General features: G+C 39.6%; 1 protein-coding gene across 2 annotated transcripts in view; it reads left to right on the top strand.

Annotated features, from left to right (window-relative positions):
- sf3b1 (splicing factor 3b, subunit 1) overlaps positions 1 to 12152 on the top strand; it is a 48850-nt gene extending 36698 nt beyond the window's left edge. For both annotated transcript variants that reach the window (XM_067987786.1, XM_067987787.1), the window contains 8 exons: positions 933 to 1154; positions 1451 to 1633; positions 1759 to 1870; positions 2034 to 2154; positions 2497 to 2628; positions 3059 to 3331; positions 9526 to 9742; positions 10543 to 12152. In XM_067987786.1, the coding sequence (XP_067843887.1) occupies positions 933 to 1154; positions 1451 to 1633; positions 1759 to 1870; positions 2034 to 2154; positions 2497 to 2628; positions 3059 to 3331; positions 9526 to 9742; positions 10543 to 10701 (1419 nt within the window). In that variant the 3' untranslated portion in view covers positions 10702 to 12152. The remainder of the gene's footprint in view (positions 1 to 932; positions 1155 to 1450; positions 1634 to 1758; positions 1871 to 2033; positions 2155 to 2496; positions 2629 to 3058; positions 3332 to 9525; positions 9743 to 10542) is intronic.
- The last annotated feature ends 3211 nt before the right edge of the window (positions 12153 to 15363 follow it).

Here is a 15363-nt window from a genome sequence, read left to right as displayed (position 1 = left end):
CCCTGTCCAGCCTGTTGGTGACCTCAAAAAATTAAACTAGATTAGTCAGACATGATCTACCTGTCACAAATCCATGCTGACTCTTTGATCCGCTCATACTTGTTCAAGTCATTCAGTCTCTCATAATTGATTCCACAACTGACAATAAATTGCCAGGCCTGTAGGTACTTGGTTTCTCTCTCTCGTCGTTCTTAAATAATGGAGTGACATTTGCAGTTTTTCAATCCAAAGGCACAATTCCCAAATCAAGAGCATTTGAAGATTATGACGAACACATCTAAAATTTCTCCACCTGTTTCATTTAATACCCTAGAGTGGAAACCATCAGGTCCTGGAGATTTGCCTATCTTAAATCCCATTACTTTTTCCATTACCATTTTATTATATGAAATTATGAATATGCACAATATTTTGATTGAGGTCAATTGTAAAACTTCTATTTGAGTCAGCTGATCTCCGTAGGAGTACTACTCAATGGCCTCGGTGTCCCTGTGAAAAAAAGAGAGGAAAATTCAACCTTGTTTGCTGTCCAGTGACTCTTCCTAGGAATTGTGCATTTTTGAACATTGGATGAGAAATGGATTGAGCTTGGCTGTGATGCTTTCCCTGATAGAATAGCATGTTAGCACATTGATTGGGTTAATATGTGAAGACTGACCTTGGAATGCTGTTGCCAGTGCAATTGCAGCTGAGCAAGATTCATTGCTTCAGGAGACTGCAGGAAGAGAGGAGAAATATAGTTTGAGAGGAAAATGTTGGTAACCTGCAAAAACCTTTCATTTGTTAGTCCAATCTTTTATGTATTTTTGAAAGAATCTTTCAGTGGTCAGTTGTTTAAGATCATCTGTTGACCGGTTCAGATAAGAGTTTAAATACAGCAGCTATGTTTGAGGTAATTACAATAACATTGTTGATATTTCTGTTCTTTACAGTTAGTAGACACCACAGTGGAACTTGCAAACAAAGTTGGAGCAGCTGAAATAATCTCCAGGATAGTTGACGACTTAAAAGATGAAGCTGAGCAATACAGAAAAATGGTGATGGAAACCATTGAAAAGATTATGGGTAACTTGGGAGCTGCAGATATTGACCACAAACTGGAAGAACAGCTTATTGATGGCATCCTGTATGCCTTCCAGGAACAGACTACTGAGGTGTGCATCTATGATCAGATTAAACTGTAAATTTCTGCATATTTTGAGCAATCAAATAGAAAACTTGATCTCTTTGAAACAGCCATACAATATAAAACTATGCTGGCTCCAAGTTTAATTTCTGCTCAGTTGAAGTTTTTAGATGGTTTTGCAACAGCTTTTTCTAATGTTACAATGTCAACATTTTCACTTTGCTCGAGCTTTCTTTCAGTAAACAATTGTATAAGGTCTTTTTGTGCATTGTTTCCTTTCGTACATTTTCTCTAATATTCACTGCCCTTGTTGTCTTTTTCTAGGATTCTGTAATGTTGAATGGTTTTGGTACAGTGGTAAATGCATTAGGTAAACGTGTGAAGCCCTATTTACCCCAGATCTGTGGGACAGTATTGTGGCGTCTAAATAACAAATCAGCCAAAGTGCGACAGCAAGCTGCAGATCTAATCTCTCGAATTGCAGTCGTCATGAAGACATGTCAAGAGGTATGTAAACTTTTCAGTACAATATTAGACTTATCTGGCCACTCCAATGAATTTGGTTTCAGATATATTTTGACTTATTTCCAGTCCAAATCGTGTGAAGTAACATGCAGAGTTTTTATTTGTAGGAAAAACTGATGGGTCACTTGGGTGTTGTGCTGTATGAATACCTTGGTGAAGAGTACCCTGAGGTCCTGGGTAGCATCTTAGGAGCACTTAAAGCTATTGTTAATGTTATAGGTATGTATGTTACATTGGTACATTTGCATTGTTTTATGTAATGGTAAATGTTGTTTGAGGGATTAAAACGTTTTGGAATAAAAATATATAATTATTTTTCAATTACTTTTTTCCTGAAGAAAGAGTTCTTTACAAAATATTTTTCTTCAATTTTAACATACAGGTATGCATAAGATGACTCCACCTATTAAGGACCTGCTTCCACGGCTCACTCCAATCTTGAAGAACAGGCATGAGAAGGTTCAGGAGAATTGTATTGACCTGGTTGGACGAATTGCAGATCGGTAATTGGCATTATAATCCCTTGACTTAAGTAATAGTAAACTGCATTGCTGTATTTTTGTTTTGTCAAGTAATGTTGTAAGAACCAAACTGTACCATTGATTGCATTCCTATTTGATCAAATGTGAGCATGCCAGAAAATGAGGAAGGAATTTATATCCAGGTAACCTGAAAGTAACTTAAATAAAAATCCAGCAAATTAGAGTCTGCTATGTCTTGAATAGTTGAAATGTGTAGAAATGGAATAAAAACTGGTTTGAGATTGTAATTTTTTTTGTACTGATCAGAAATTATATAGTGATGTCAATAAACTGCTTCTAAACGTCAGTCGGTCTTTTCTTCAGGGGTGCAGAGTATGTATCTGCACGTGAATGGATGAGGATCTGCTTTGAATTGTTAGAACTTTTGAAGGCACACAAAAAAGCCATCAGAAGAGCAACAGTAAACACTTTTGGCTACATTGCAAAAGCTATTGGGTAAGTTCTGTTTGACTTTGTTACAGCAACACAGTGGAGCACAATTGTCTATGCTCAGTTTTAGTTTTTTTTGTTAATGCTTTCTGTGAAATAATGCAGATATCATATACTTATACCTGCTAAGATTACTACACACAACTGTGTACAAGCTGAATATGGGTGATGTAAGATCACTGTGCACTTGCATGTATAGAGCAAATCTCTGATTCAGTTTAGAGGTCCTAATTTTGCTGTTCTTGTATCATATCGTTCACTAACTAAATTGCTCAATCTCTATTTCTATTGATATTTGAAGGAAAATGTTTGATTCCTGTAATGATGCACAGAAATGGGATTGAAATTTCTAGTAATGTTTGACCATAATGTGCCATCTGTATAAACGGCACCTTTCAGGTGCGATCTCTCAATTTGCTGTTTAACTTTCTTTCAGTCCACATGATGTACTGGCCACACTGTTGAACAACCTGAAGGTTCAAGAACGTCAGAACAGAGTCTGTACCACAGTAGCTATTGCTATTGTGGCAGAAACATGCTCTCCATTCACTGTGCTACCTGCGTTGATGAATGAGTACAGAGTTCCTGAACTAAACGTGCAGAATGGTGTGCTGAAATCTCTTTCATTCTTATTTGAGTACATTGGAGAAATGGGAAAGGATTATATTTATGCAGTTACACCATTGCTTGAAGATGCTTTAATGGACAGGTGAGTTCAGTTTTGAATGCTGATAATGACAGATATCCTAATATAGAATGACCACTGTTACTTCCAGGCATAGATTAAATCTCTGATTCAGTATGGAGGCATTAATTTTGTTTTCTTGTGTTTCCTATAGTGTAACACGGATCTCTAAATACAACTTCAAATGCCCAATTTGTCAAAAAAAACCTTTGGTTTTGAAAACCATCATTTAAATATGGAACCTATTGATTTAAAAGGAACTAATACGCAGGGGAGGGATTATGTTCGCCTCAATAGCTTGTTAGTGGATTTTTGCCAAACCTCTTGATTTCCTGTGAAATACTGCCCCTTTGAAAGCAAACATACTAGGAGTGGTTTTTGTATATTGTTGGTATGTCATCGCATTAACATTTTTAAAAAATTCTCTCCTTACCACCCTTCTCCTTGAGGTGCATCTTAATGCTTGGATATCATTCCACAGCTGATGGCAGCCCTCTGATGTTTCAGCCAACTGTCCGTTGTTTATTATTTGTGACTCGGGAGAGTGAGCATTGGGCTATTCAACCATTGTGTCAATAGAGCCTGATTCTGTTCTCACCTGATCTAGACATAAACCTATACTTCTACCAGGATCACTAGAGTGGGAGCCCTGGCAGTTTTGTTCACCCACTCCCTGCCCTGGAGATGCTGAGACCAGTTGTAGTTATCACACCACTGTCCCAAATGAAACTGACTAACTCAGAATGCGACTAAAGTTGAACCTTGCTGATCCCTGTGACTTAGTGCAACCTAACATTTGCGCACTTAGCTAACTTTATTGGCCTAGGAGCCAGACTTGAGTTACTTCGTGTCATTTTTATTAAAAAAAAAGGCATCCTGCCTGTTCTGAGTAAGCATCTGCGTCACACTCTTGTTTAATGACACATTTAATGGCAAAAAATGGCTATATACTTGCAAATAAATATTGGTTTTTGAAAACTTTTTTTAAAAAATGGATGGGATAGATATACTGTAAAGTTTACCTGTTAGAAAAAGTAAAAATGAATACAAGACTGTTGAGACTAGGTACAGCACTGCAGCACAGAGGGTGGGTTACTGATCCTCCACATAGTACTCCACAAAAGGAGTTCTGATCTCAAATAAGTTTTTTTAAAGAGAAGATAGTAGCTCCTAAGGGAGGAGCAATCTGTGGATTATCACTGCTGTTGCACCTTTACTGGGAGGGTCTGATAACTTGCTCGCTCTTTCAAGCAGAGAAGGATAATAAAATGGAAAGGGAAGGGGGGCTCCTCCAATAATTTAAAGCACTGCGCTTTGCTAGAAAGTTACAGCTGAGATTCATCTGTCATTCTGTGCTGAGTTGGCTGATCCCAGCTAGGGCAGTGCTAGGGCACAACAATTGATGTATGTGCTTCTAAGCTAGAGATGAGAAAAAATGAACCACTGTTTCTGTTCTTGATTGCTATCCAGCAACTCTTGCTGGAAAGTACACGTGTCGATATTGAGTGAGGACAGATCAAAGTCAACTGTGACACCATTGATGAATAGCCTGCTGACTCACTCACAAGGCTCACACACAAATAATGGCTACTTGAGCAAGGTTTTGGAGGGTTGTTGTCACTGATGAGACCATATCCCAGGAGTCAGTGCCTTCTAAGAGCTGGAGAAAAAACAGGAGGAGGAGTAAGGGAAATGAGTGCATGTGTCCATAAATCTGACTCCTCACCTTAATGTTTCATTTGAGTTTTCACCAAAATGTGATTTTCATTGAAATTGTACCTCCTGAGAACTTTCCAACTGCATAGTCATCATCCATCCATAAACATTTATTTGTCATATGAAATAGTGGGACTTTTTATGCATTCCTACAATCATTGCATTGTTAGCTCAAAAATGTACTGACGCCTTTGATTCTTTGCTTAAAAAGTAGTTTGAGAGGGTCCGTTGGCAGAAGCTAGAAAGAAATGGGAGAGAAGAGAAAAATGAGTAAAGTGAAAGAAATTAAATGAGAAAATTATGAAATAAAGAGGATGAACAAAAAATTACATGAGGAAAAAAATAAGAGCTGCAAAACAGCTGCCACTTTTCCAACTTATCAAGATGCATTCAAAAGAAAGTGCTTTTCCTATAAACTTCAGCACTGTTTCCTATAAAGTTTAGAGTTTCATTTTTGTATCCTAGTGCAGGTAAGGTTTTAATTGGTATATTTTGCTTTTTATAAGCACATCAGTGTTGGCACTAAGATTTCAGTGAAGTATATTGGGCGTGTGAAATTTTCACCCATCTGTACTACAGGAGCTTTTTTTTTTCCCTGCTAGGATTTCTGTAAAGTATAATGGTGGACATTCACATTTTATACTACATTCACTTGAACTGTGAAAAATGCTCAGCACAATGATAGATTTTACCTGACAAGCTTTGTAATGTGTCTAGTTAAATCCGAATACCTTCGGCTCAAACGCAAGTGCTGCATGACCAGCCTGATTGTTGGACGCTTGATCATCTTATTATTCCAGGACAATCTCAAACACCTTTTCTTCACTGGTTGCTCCAAGCTCCCTCCCCTGCCTTCATTATCCTCACATCTGATGTATTCATGGATTTCTTTGTCTCCAAAATTGAGGCTATGAGCTCAGCTACCTCAGCCTCCTTCAGTCCCTGTCCTCAAATGCTCCTACTCCTGATAACACTCGATAGCTTCCCTCATAGGAACAGGAGTAGGCCATTCAGTCCCTCGAGCCTGTTCTGCCACTCAGTTAGATCGTGATCTGTATCTTAACTCCGTTTACCCGCCTTGGTTCCATATCCCTTAATACCCACGCCTAATAAAAAATATCAATCTCAGTTTTGAAATTTTCAATTGACCTAGCCTCAACAGCTTTTGGGGGGGGGGGGTGTTCCAGATTTGCACTACCCTTTGCGTGATGAAGTGCTTCCTGACATCACTCCTGAATGGCCTAGCTCTAATTTTAAGGTTATGACCCCTTGTTCTGGACTCCCTACCAGAGGAAATAGTTTTTCTCTATCTCTACCCCAACCCCCACCAGACTCATAATTTCTATAGACACATCTCCTGCTCCCTTGAGCCCGTCCCAACTCAGCTCCTGACCACACAACCAACCTTTTGCAGTTAGTGACTTAATTTATTGTTCTCTTTCCTCAGTCACTACTCCCTTGTTTTTCAAAACTGCCATAAATCACCCCACTCAAAAAGTACATATGAACCCTCTTCTCTCCCAACTATTGCCTCATCTCCAACTGAGTTCTGGCGAACATCATTGCCCACCTCCCTCACCACTCTGTTTGAATCCGGTTTCTATTCTGCCCAGAACATTAAGAGCTCACTGGTAAACTCATTAGCTACATTCTGTGACCATGGTGGAATATCCCTCCTCATCCTCTTCGATATGTTTGACTAGGGATGGGAAAAACATGCCAGCCTTGCCACTGACACCCACATCCCAAAAATGAATTTTTAAAAAAAAGATAACATCCTCCACCTCTGTGGCACTGCAATCTCATTGTTTCAGGCCTATCTGCCCCAATATAGCCAGTACATCTGGAATGGTTTCTCCTCCCACGCCTGTACGTGGTTGTGCGCCAAGGCTTTATTTTTTGAGTCCCAACCTATTCCTCATCCACTTGCTGCTTCTTGGTGACATTATCCACCAGCAAGGCATGACAGTCACCGTGCTGCCAGACTGTCTGTCCGTGGATGAGCCAAAATTTATTGGAGCTCAACATTGGCAAGACTGTGGCCGTCTATGTTTGGCCCTTGCCAGAAACTCCTTGCCTTAGTTCCTGATCTCATCCCCTTTCCAAATCAAGTTCAGCCTTATACACAACTTCAGTGTCCTGCACAACCCTGAGCCCCATCTGCAGTCTGGTACCAAGACTGTTATTCCATCACTGAAACTTCATTCATCTCAGCCCCAATGTGGCTGAAACCTTGCTCCACTTATTACTTTCAGACTGAGATTTTTCAACACCTACGCAGGTCCTTTGAGCTCCAACTCATCCAGAGCTCCACCATCCAAATTTAATCCCTCCCCAAACCATTATTTTGCTACATCCCATCCCATCTTCAAAAGCCTTAAACCCTATCTCCTCAAGTGAGATTTTGGTCATTTTTCCCTCCCACTCTTGAATGGGTCTGATGTCCAGTTAAGCAGTTTGAGAGGGTTTGCTACATTGAAAGCACTATGTAAATACAAGTTAGTAATTTTGAGCTATTTAACTTTGGGGTGGGGTAGTGCCTGAGAGTGCACTGGCACAATATTGAAGTTTACTGGCTGAAGTGAGGGCTTTTTCTTTTGAATAAGCCTAGTTGGGAATATTCCAGTTTTTTTTTGATTCGTTCATGGGATGTGGGCGTCGCTGGCGAGGCCGGCATTTATTGCCCATCCCTAATTGCACTTGAGAAGGTGGAGGTGAGCCGCCGCCTTGAACCGCTGCAGTCCGTGTGGTGAAGGTTCTCCCACAGTGCTGTTAGGAAGGGAGTTCCAGGATTTTGACCCAGCGACTTTGAAGGAACGGTGATATATTTCCAAGTCGGGATGGTGTGTGAGTTGGAGGGGAACGTGCAGGTGGTGTTGTTCCCATGTGCCTGCTGCTCTTGTCCTTCTAGGTGGTAGAGGTCGCGGGTTTGGGAGGTGCTGTCGAAGAAGCCTTGGCGAGTTGCTGCAGTGTATCCTGTGGATGGTACACACTGCAGCCACTGTGTACTGGTGGTGAAGGGAGTGAATGTTCAGGGTGGTGGATGGGGTGCCAATCAAGCGGGCTGCTTTGTCCTGGACGGTGTCGAGCTTCTTGAGTGTTGTTGGAGCTGCACTCATCCAGGCAAGTGGAGAGTATTCCATCACACTCCTGACTTGTGCCTTGTAGATGGTGGAAAGGCTTTGGGGAGTCAGGAGGTGAGTCACCCGCTGCAGAATACCCAGCCTCTGACCTGCTCTTGTAGCCACAGTATTTATATGGCTGGTCCAGTTCAGTTTCTGGTCAATGGTGACCCCCAGGATGTTGATGGTGGGGCATTCGGTGATGGTAATGCCGTTGAATGTCAAAGGGGAGGTGGTTCGACTCTCACTTGTTGGAGATGGTCATTGCCTGGCACTTGTCTGGCGCGAATGTTACTTGCCACTTATCAGCCTAAGCCTGGATGTTGTCCAGATCTTGCTGCATGTGGGCTCAGACTGCTTCATTATTTGAGGGGTTGCGAATGGAACTGAACACTGTGCAATCATCAGCGAACATCCCCATTTCTGACCTTATGATGGAGGGAAGGTCATTGATGAAGCAGCTGAAGATGGTTGTGCCTAGGACACTGCCCTGAGGAACTCCTGCAGCATTGTCCTGGGGCTGAGATGATTGGCCTCCAACCACCACTACCATCTTCCTTTGTGCTAAGTATGAACCCAGCCATTGGAGAGTTTTCCCCCTGATTCCCATTGACTTCAATTTTACTAGGGCTCCTTGGTGCCACACTCTGTCAAATGCTGCCTTGATGTCAAGGGCCGTCACTCTTACCTCACCTCTGGAATTCAGCTCTTTTGTCCATGTTTGGACCAAGGCTGTAATGAGGTCTGGAGTCGAGTGGGCCTGGCGGAACCCAAACTGAGCATCGGTGAGCAGGTTATTGGTGAGTAAGTGCCGCTTGATAGCACTGTCGACAACACCTTCCATCACTTTGCTGATGATTGAGAGTAGACTGATGGAGCGGTAATTGGCCGGATTGGATTTGTCCTGCTTTTTGTGGACAGAACATACCTGGGCAATTTTCCACATTTTTGGGTAGATGCCGGTGTTGTAGCTGTACTGGAACAGCTTGGCGAGCATGTTTGTCACCCCAAGGACAAATTATCATTCAGAATGAGAAAAACATTCTTTAATCCTAGAAGGGAAGAGTTACTTGTTTGAAAGAAGATGCACATACAATCTCCTCCTAATTAACAAAATTAACTAATGATTCAATTTTGTTAATTCTCTTTCCTCCCCCTACCCCCCAAAAAAGAAATTAATAATGGGAAGAGGGAGTATCTTACAAACAAGAGTGCGTTTTCTAATTTCAGTTTCAGTGCAAGATAATTTTACAGTAACTTTGATTTTGAAGCACAAATTTTAAACTGTTTTGTTTTAACATACGTATCCAGGAAATTTAAAACACTTTGCATTCTTTGTAACGATCAATTAAAGAATATTTTTTGTTTTATCTGCTGTAGAGACCTGGTTCACAGACAGACAGCCAGTGCAGTTGTGCAGCACATGTCCCTAGGAGTATATGGATTTGGCTGTGAAGATGCCCTGAATCACTTGCTAAACTATGTATGGCCCAATGTTTTTGAGACATCACCACACGTTATTCAGGCCGTGATGGGGGCATTGGAGGGTCTAAGGGTTGCATTAGGCCCTTGCAGAATGCTACAGTATTGTTTACAGGTAAGTTCAACACTGCTTCCAACCATGTACTTTGATTAGATTTTTTTCTGCATACCGTTTGCTGGCAATCCACTGTTTCCCCATGATCTCTATGTAATTTCTAATGACCTGTAATTTCCCCCCCCTGCCGTTCGCATGGGATGCCTGCTTGCTCCCAGGCTGCCTCCAGTGCTACTCTTTAAGAATGACTAAGAGAGAAGGTGCATGAAAGTGGTCAGGGTGCCAGATTTTTCCCTCTTTCTCTGTGGTAAAGTGCCCAGCCTCCCCACAGTAGTACAGCTAAGGTTAACAATTTGTCTTGGATACAAACCTGCATCCTACCACTTTTTGAAGCACTACAATCCTGGCTGAAAGCAGAGAATACATTTATTTTGAAACTAATGTTAGAGTAAACTGGGAAACGTATGGGAGCAATCAAGGTTAACTATCCTGGTTTTCAACGTTGGCATGTGTCGTCCTCAGACAAGGAAAGCTATTTTAAGGAACTGAAGTGTGATAAATTGTGGTGTGCATTTAGCTTGTACCAACCACTCTGCTAATTTGATTTGCTCCACCAATACCTCAAGCTGCCTTTTTTAAACACAAAAATAAGTCCACTTTATACTTGCATTGAATTTTCTGTTAGCATTATTGAACAGAGGGAAATATACTCCCAGAATACTTTTTGCCTTAAACATCAAGACTGCAATTTTTGTCTTAATTTAAAAGTTTGTATTTAAACATGTTTTCCCAGTACTGAAATTCCTATTGGTCCATCAGAAGAGTAGTAAAATGGGATGTTTTTCCTTCCTTTTTGATAGGGCTTGTTCCATCCAGCCAGGAAAGTACGTGATGTGTACTGGAAGATCTACAACTCTATCTACATTGGTTCACAGGATGCCCTAATTGCACATTATCCAAGGATCTTCAATGATGAAAAGAATACACATATCCGTTACGAACTTGACTACATCTTATAAAATGGGGTTATCATTCTCTGCATTGTCTTTGTTGTCTGCTATTTTGCTGCATTGTAATTGCCCTTGGTTACCCAACCTTATGCTGTGCTTCGGATGTGACGTGATGAGAGTTTGAAATAAAAACATGATCATCTTGTTGGAGCAGATTATAAAAGTAGTAAGTGGATAGGGCTAGTAGCACAATTTTATTTTAAATGGGACTTAGACTGTAAATCTGGTCTCATTACTTGTTCTTGATGTTAAGTAACTAAATCTTATAGTGACCAACAGGATGATGAATGCTCAATTCACAAGTCATTTGAATTTGTCTTTATTGAGATTTAGATTTCATTCCTTGTGTTAAGGGGTTGTTTCTTACAAAAAAAATAAACATAAAAAGTCTATGTCCAGTTTATATTTCTCAAGTTATTTTTGAGGTGCTTTTTAGTAAGTTTTAAAATAACTGGTTTTCAAACAAGGAACACATTATCTTCATTAACTTGTAGTATGGCAGTTTGATTTCCCCACTTATCTTTACATGACCAAATGCACCTTTTCTACTTTTGCTAAAATATAATGGTTCACTTTGCATGTCCTTTTCTACAGTTTGTGACAAAGATCTTCAGAGCTAACTGGGGGAATTATGTAAGATTATTCGTTGTGCAAGAACAGTCCTAATCAGGGCATATAGAGATCCCTATTCCGAAATAAACAATCTGCAATCAAATTGACAAGAGGGGCTGAAAACCATAATTGAATTAATCAATTTCTGAAATCCATGTCGCTGCAAGCTTTAAAATGGCTATTTATCTCAGTGGAACGATGATGTGTCCTAGTCATTTGATAGTTTTCATAGAAGGCTCATGTCACTGTTAATGAACAATAAGAAGAATATTTATATTGTGGTTCCTGATCCATGGAGCTAAAAAGTAAGTGGAAAAGCACATAGTTACCAGCTACAGAAAACCCCACATAAGATCAAAGTCTGTTTGATATCTTTTGGACCAGATATTTTAGGATCTATTATCTTCTCTGTGCTTTTCATATGGACTTATTAACAGTGACATTAAGTGTTGGCTAATTCCTCCAGGTATGTGGGGATAAGTTCATGAAGTACCATTTCGCTGCCATTAAATCTCTCTAGCTTATGTTGTAAATACTCTACAGTCTCTACAGTGTAATATTTATAAATCCGTTGGTTACATCCGGTGGCATAAAGTTACTACAGTATGAACTTCGGGATTAATGTTATGATCAGCTTTATTTCCCGCTCTGATACATTGAAATTTGACAAAAGTTTCACTTTAAGAACTTGTGAATCCAGCCAGCATGATAAACTCGTCACTCGTTGGTTATGTGGTCAGGTTCACTTATGATAACATATTCCACAACTGGCAGACTTGTACTTTCTGTTTGGTTTAAAGAATTCAGTGTAGGTAAACTTGGTGTTTTAATAAATATGTCTCTCTGTATTGATGCCTCCTGGTGCTTTTTTTTATTGGAACAAAGATTGTAGAGGTTTTCATTGAAGAGAATATGGGAATAAACATTTTTTGAAAAACATCAGTGCAGATTTTATCAATATTTTGTGGATTTTTGCTTTCTCATGTCACAGTTCCTCTGTGGTTCTAGACTGGCAAAAAATAGTTGCTTAGTGGTTATTCATCTGTTCTGCTTTATCTTTTAATCTTCCCCACATATAGTATATGTAAAGTCCCTCATGACGGAGTATGTTCTGTGTGCTGCCCTGCTGAACTTGAATAATGTGTTGAGAATGGAGGGCAACACAGTAGAGCTGAATCATGCTTTTACCCAATGTTTTTTTACACACTTCCACCAGGAATGAGAATCCTGACTGACTGTATTCACCCATTTGGGTTGGACTATTAAGGCCATTTGTAGCATTATCACCATGACTCTCTGGAGGTCTAATTTGGTAGACTAAAGATTGAGCCTGAAGCCTTCCTGGTTGAGATGGCTGAGTGGTACACTACATGGTGCATTGACCTGTTGAGATGTGGTAAAGGGGAAGGGCTCTACTTGGAGTATTTTCAGGGGGACCATTCTTGCAATTTTTTAAATAATAGTTCCCTGCCGTACTATATAACTTCAAATTGAGATAGCCCAACTGTTTGGAGCCCCAAAAATGTTGAGAAATACTGAGTAAGCTGATTTTTCGGATGAATATAATTTTAAAGTTCATTTTGTTAAGTGCGAACGGTGTCATACTGATTTCTCATTCAACCAACCCAGATTTGAAACCAGTCTTTAGCTGGAGAGCTTTTTGCTAGCGAGTGCTCCATTTTGGGCAGGAAATAAAATTTCAGAGCCATTCCTGCTATCCACTAGTGCAGACTATGCAGCGGCATTAGCGGGAAGTCCAAGACTATGCAGTAGCATTAACAGGAAGTCCACAATTTATTGTGGGGTGAAGGTAAAATGTTAGTTGAGGAGCATCAATACTGAAAAATAGCACCCTCCAGTTTTACATTTGAAAATTATTTTTGATAGTCAATTTCAGTGAATGTTTGTGGGTGTATTGAGACTAAAATATTAATACAAAATGGCATTGATGAGGAAACATTTTAACCAACTTGTCACATTCGAGGCAAAAGGGAAGATTCTGAACTGTGTTACAGAAGTGCACTTGGTGACACAGGATTGCCGATCCCATAATGCATGAAATAAATGGTTTCTATTTTAAGGTTGCAACATTGAATTATGGCATTTTGGTTAAATATTTCTCCTTACTGTTCTATTTTGGGTTAAAACTAATGAACTTGGTCTTTAACTTGTTATTTTATGCTGTATTCTTGACAATTTAATGTAAAAATACACCTTAAAAATAAGCCTTTTCTTGGAAGGACTTAATTAGGCATGTGGGTGTAAGCTGTATGGAAACAAATCGAAAAATGAAAATGATTTAATTTCAACTTTTCTCTTTTGAAAACTAATGCAATTCATATAGATGGTTTTTGAGGGTAAAATTTGCTTTTAGTTGTTAGATTTCTTGATGTCTGCATATACTGTGATGACAAATAATAATTAGGAATGGAAACTAAGATACATTCTACCATCAACCATTGAATGTCTAAAGGCAAATTGTGATATTTACTGAGTAGTTAATGAACTATGTGAGTAAAATATATACAGCAGTCCAGTGCTTGGGCCAATGAGTGAAGCATGGGACTAAGGAATAGAGTATTAGAGCCAAAGAAGTGAAAAATGGAGGAAGGGAGTTGGCTGGAACCTTGGAGTGTGACAATTGTTTGGATGGGCAGATTCAGATAAGATGAAACTGACAAGCTGAGCAGATAGGAACCCAGCAGCATGGAAGGGGAAAATGAGCTAAAAATAAATGTAGAAAGGAAAAGGGCTGACTAATGAGAACTCGTTCTATTTTGTCATGTTAGGATGGGCCAAATCAGTAATACTAAAGTCTCACTACAGAATTAGACACAAGTTTTTAAAAAATGCACTCAGTCAATGTGATGTTGCATACAGGGTTTTGAGATCAAGTGTACTTTAAAGGTGAAATGGGGATAATTGGACCAGGCCATGCAGATGTAATTCAGTCCCCATTTTTAAGCCATACATTCAGTCCTTATTTTTATATATTGTAAAATTCAGTACAGTTCATTGAAAACTCACAAGTACCTATTATTTTTGTGTGTGGTGCTGAGATAGGCTTTTTCAATGCTAAAGGTGTCACACTGTGTGACACATAGCTGCTATTTTTAGTGAGATAATATTACTCTCTGTGCAATCTGTTGACTGGGATCCCATTTAAAATGCTCTCCCATTCTTAGCAATTGAAGTGTTAACACAATTTTAAATTTTTTTTTAAATTACATGTTTCACAATAACATGATTACATTTATCCATTGAATCGTCTTTTAATGCCTTCGCTAAAGTTTTTAGTTGAATGCTTCAGCATCCCAAAAGTCTGTGCTTGGGTTTGATATTTTTGCACAGAGCTATAACTCTTGAGCTGAATTTGACTGTGCAGTCTGAGCAGATGCAGTGTGCTGAATTTCCCGGCATGTATCTGTATTGTTTTTTTTTACACAGCGAGTGATTGTGATCTGGAATGCACTGCCCGGGGGGATGGTGGAGGCAGATTCAATCGTGGCTTTCAAAAGAGAATTGGATAAGTACCTGAAGGGAAAAAATTTGCAGAGCTACAGGAATAAGGCGGGGGAGTGGGACTAGCTGGATTGCTCTTGCAGAGAGCCTGTATGGACTCGACAGGCTGAATAGCCTCCTCCTGTGCTGTAACCATTCAATGATTCTATTCTATGATCGTTCAGTCAGCTTTTCTGATGGAATATTTTTCCTTAACTTCTAGTACTTTCTACTCAGGTTTTGTTCAAATAATTTTGAAAAGCAAGACGACAAATTTTAAAAGCTTTGTTGGACATAAATAGGAGCAGGAGTAGGCCAAAATTTTGAGATAAAATTTAGAGTTGTCTTAAAAAAGAGGCAATGTGTGTGCATGTCGGTAAGAGGGGAACAAAATTACTGTTCTGAATACACGCCTTTTGTAGTCTTCTGTGTTATTTAAACTTCAAAGGGTGCATTAAGTTGGAGGGAGAAACTGGATCGAAGGAGATGGTGTGTGTGTGTGTGTGTGGGGGGGGGGGGGGTAGATAGAGATACCATGTTAATAAATTTACAAAAATA

This window comes from Heptranchias perlo, chromosome 7 (genome assembly GCF_035084215.1).
Source record: "Heptranchias perlo isolate sHepPer1 chromosome 7, sHepPer1.hap1, whole genome shotgun sequence".
Lineage (NCBI taxonomy): Eukaryota > Metazoa > Chordata > Chondrichthyes > Hexanchiformes > Hexanchidae > Heptranchias > Heptranchias perlo.
This window is presented reverse-complemented; position numbering and strand designations above follow the sequence as displayed.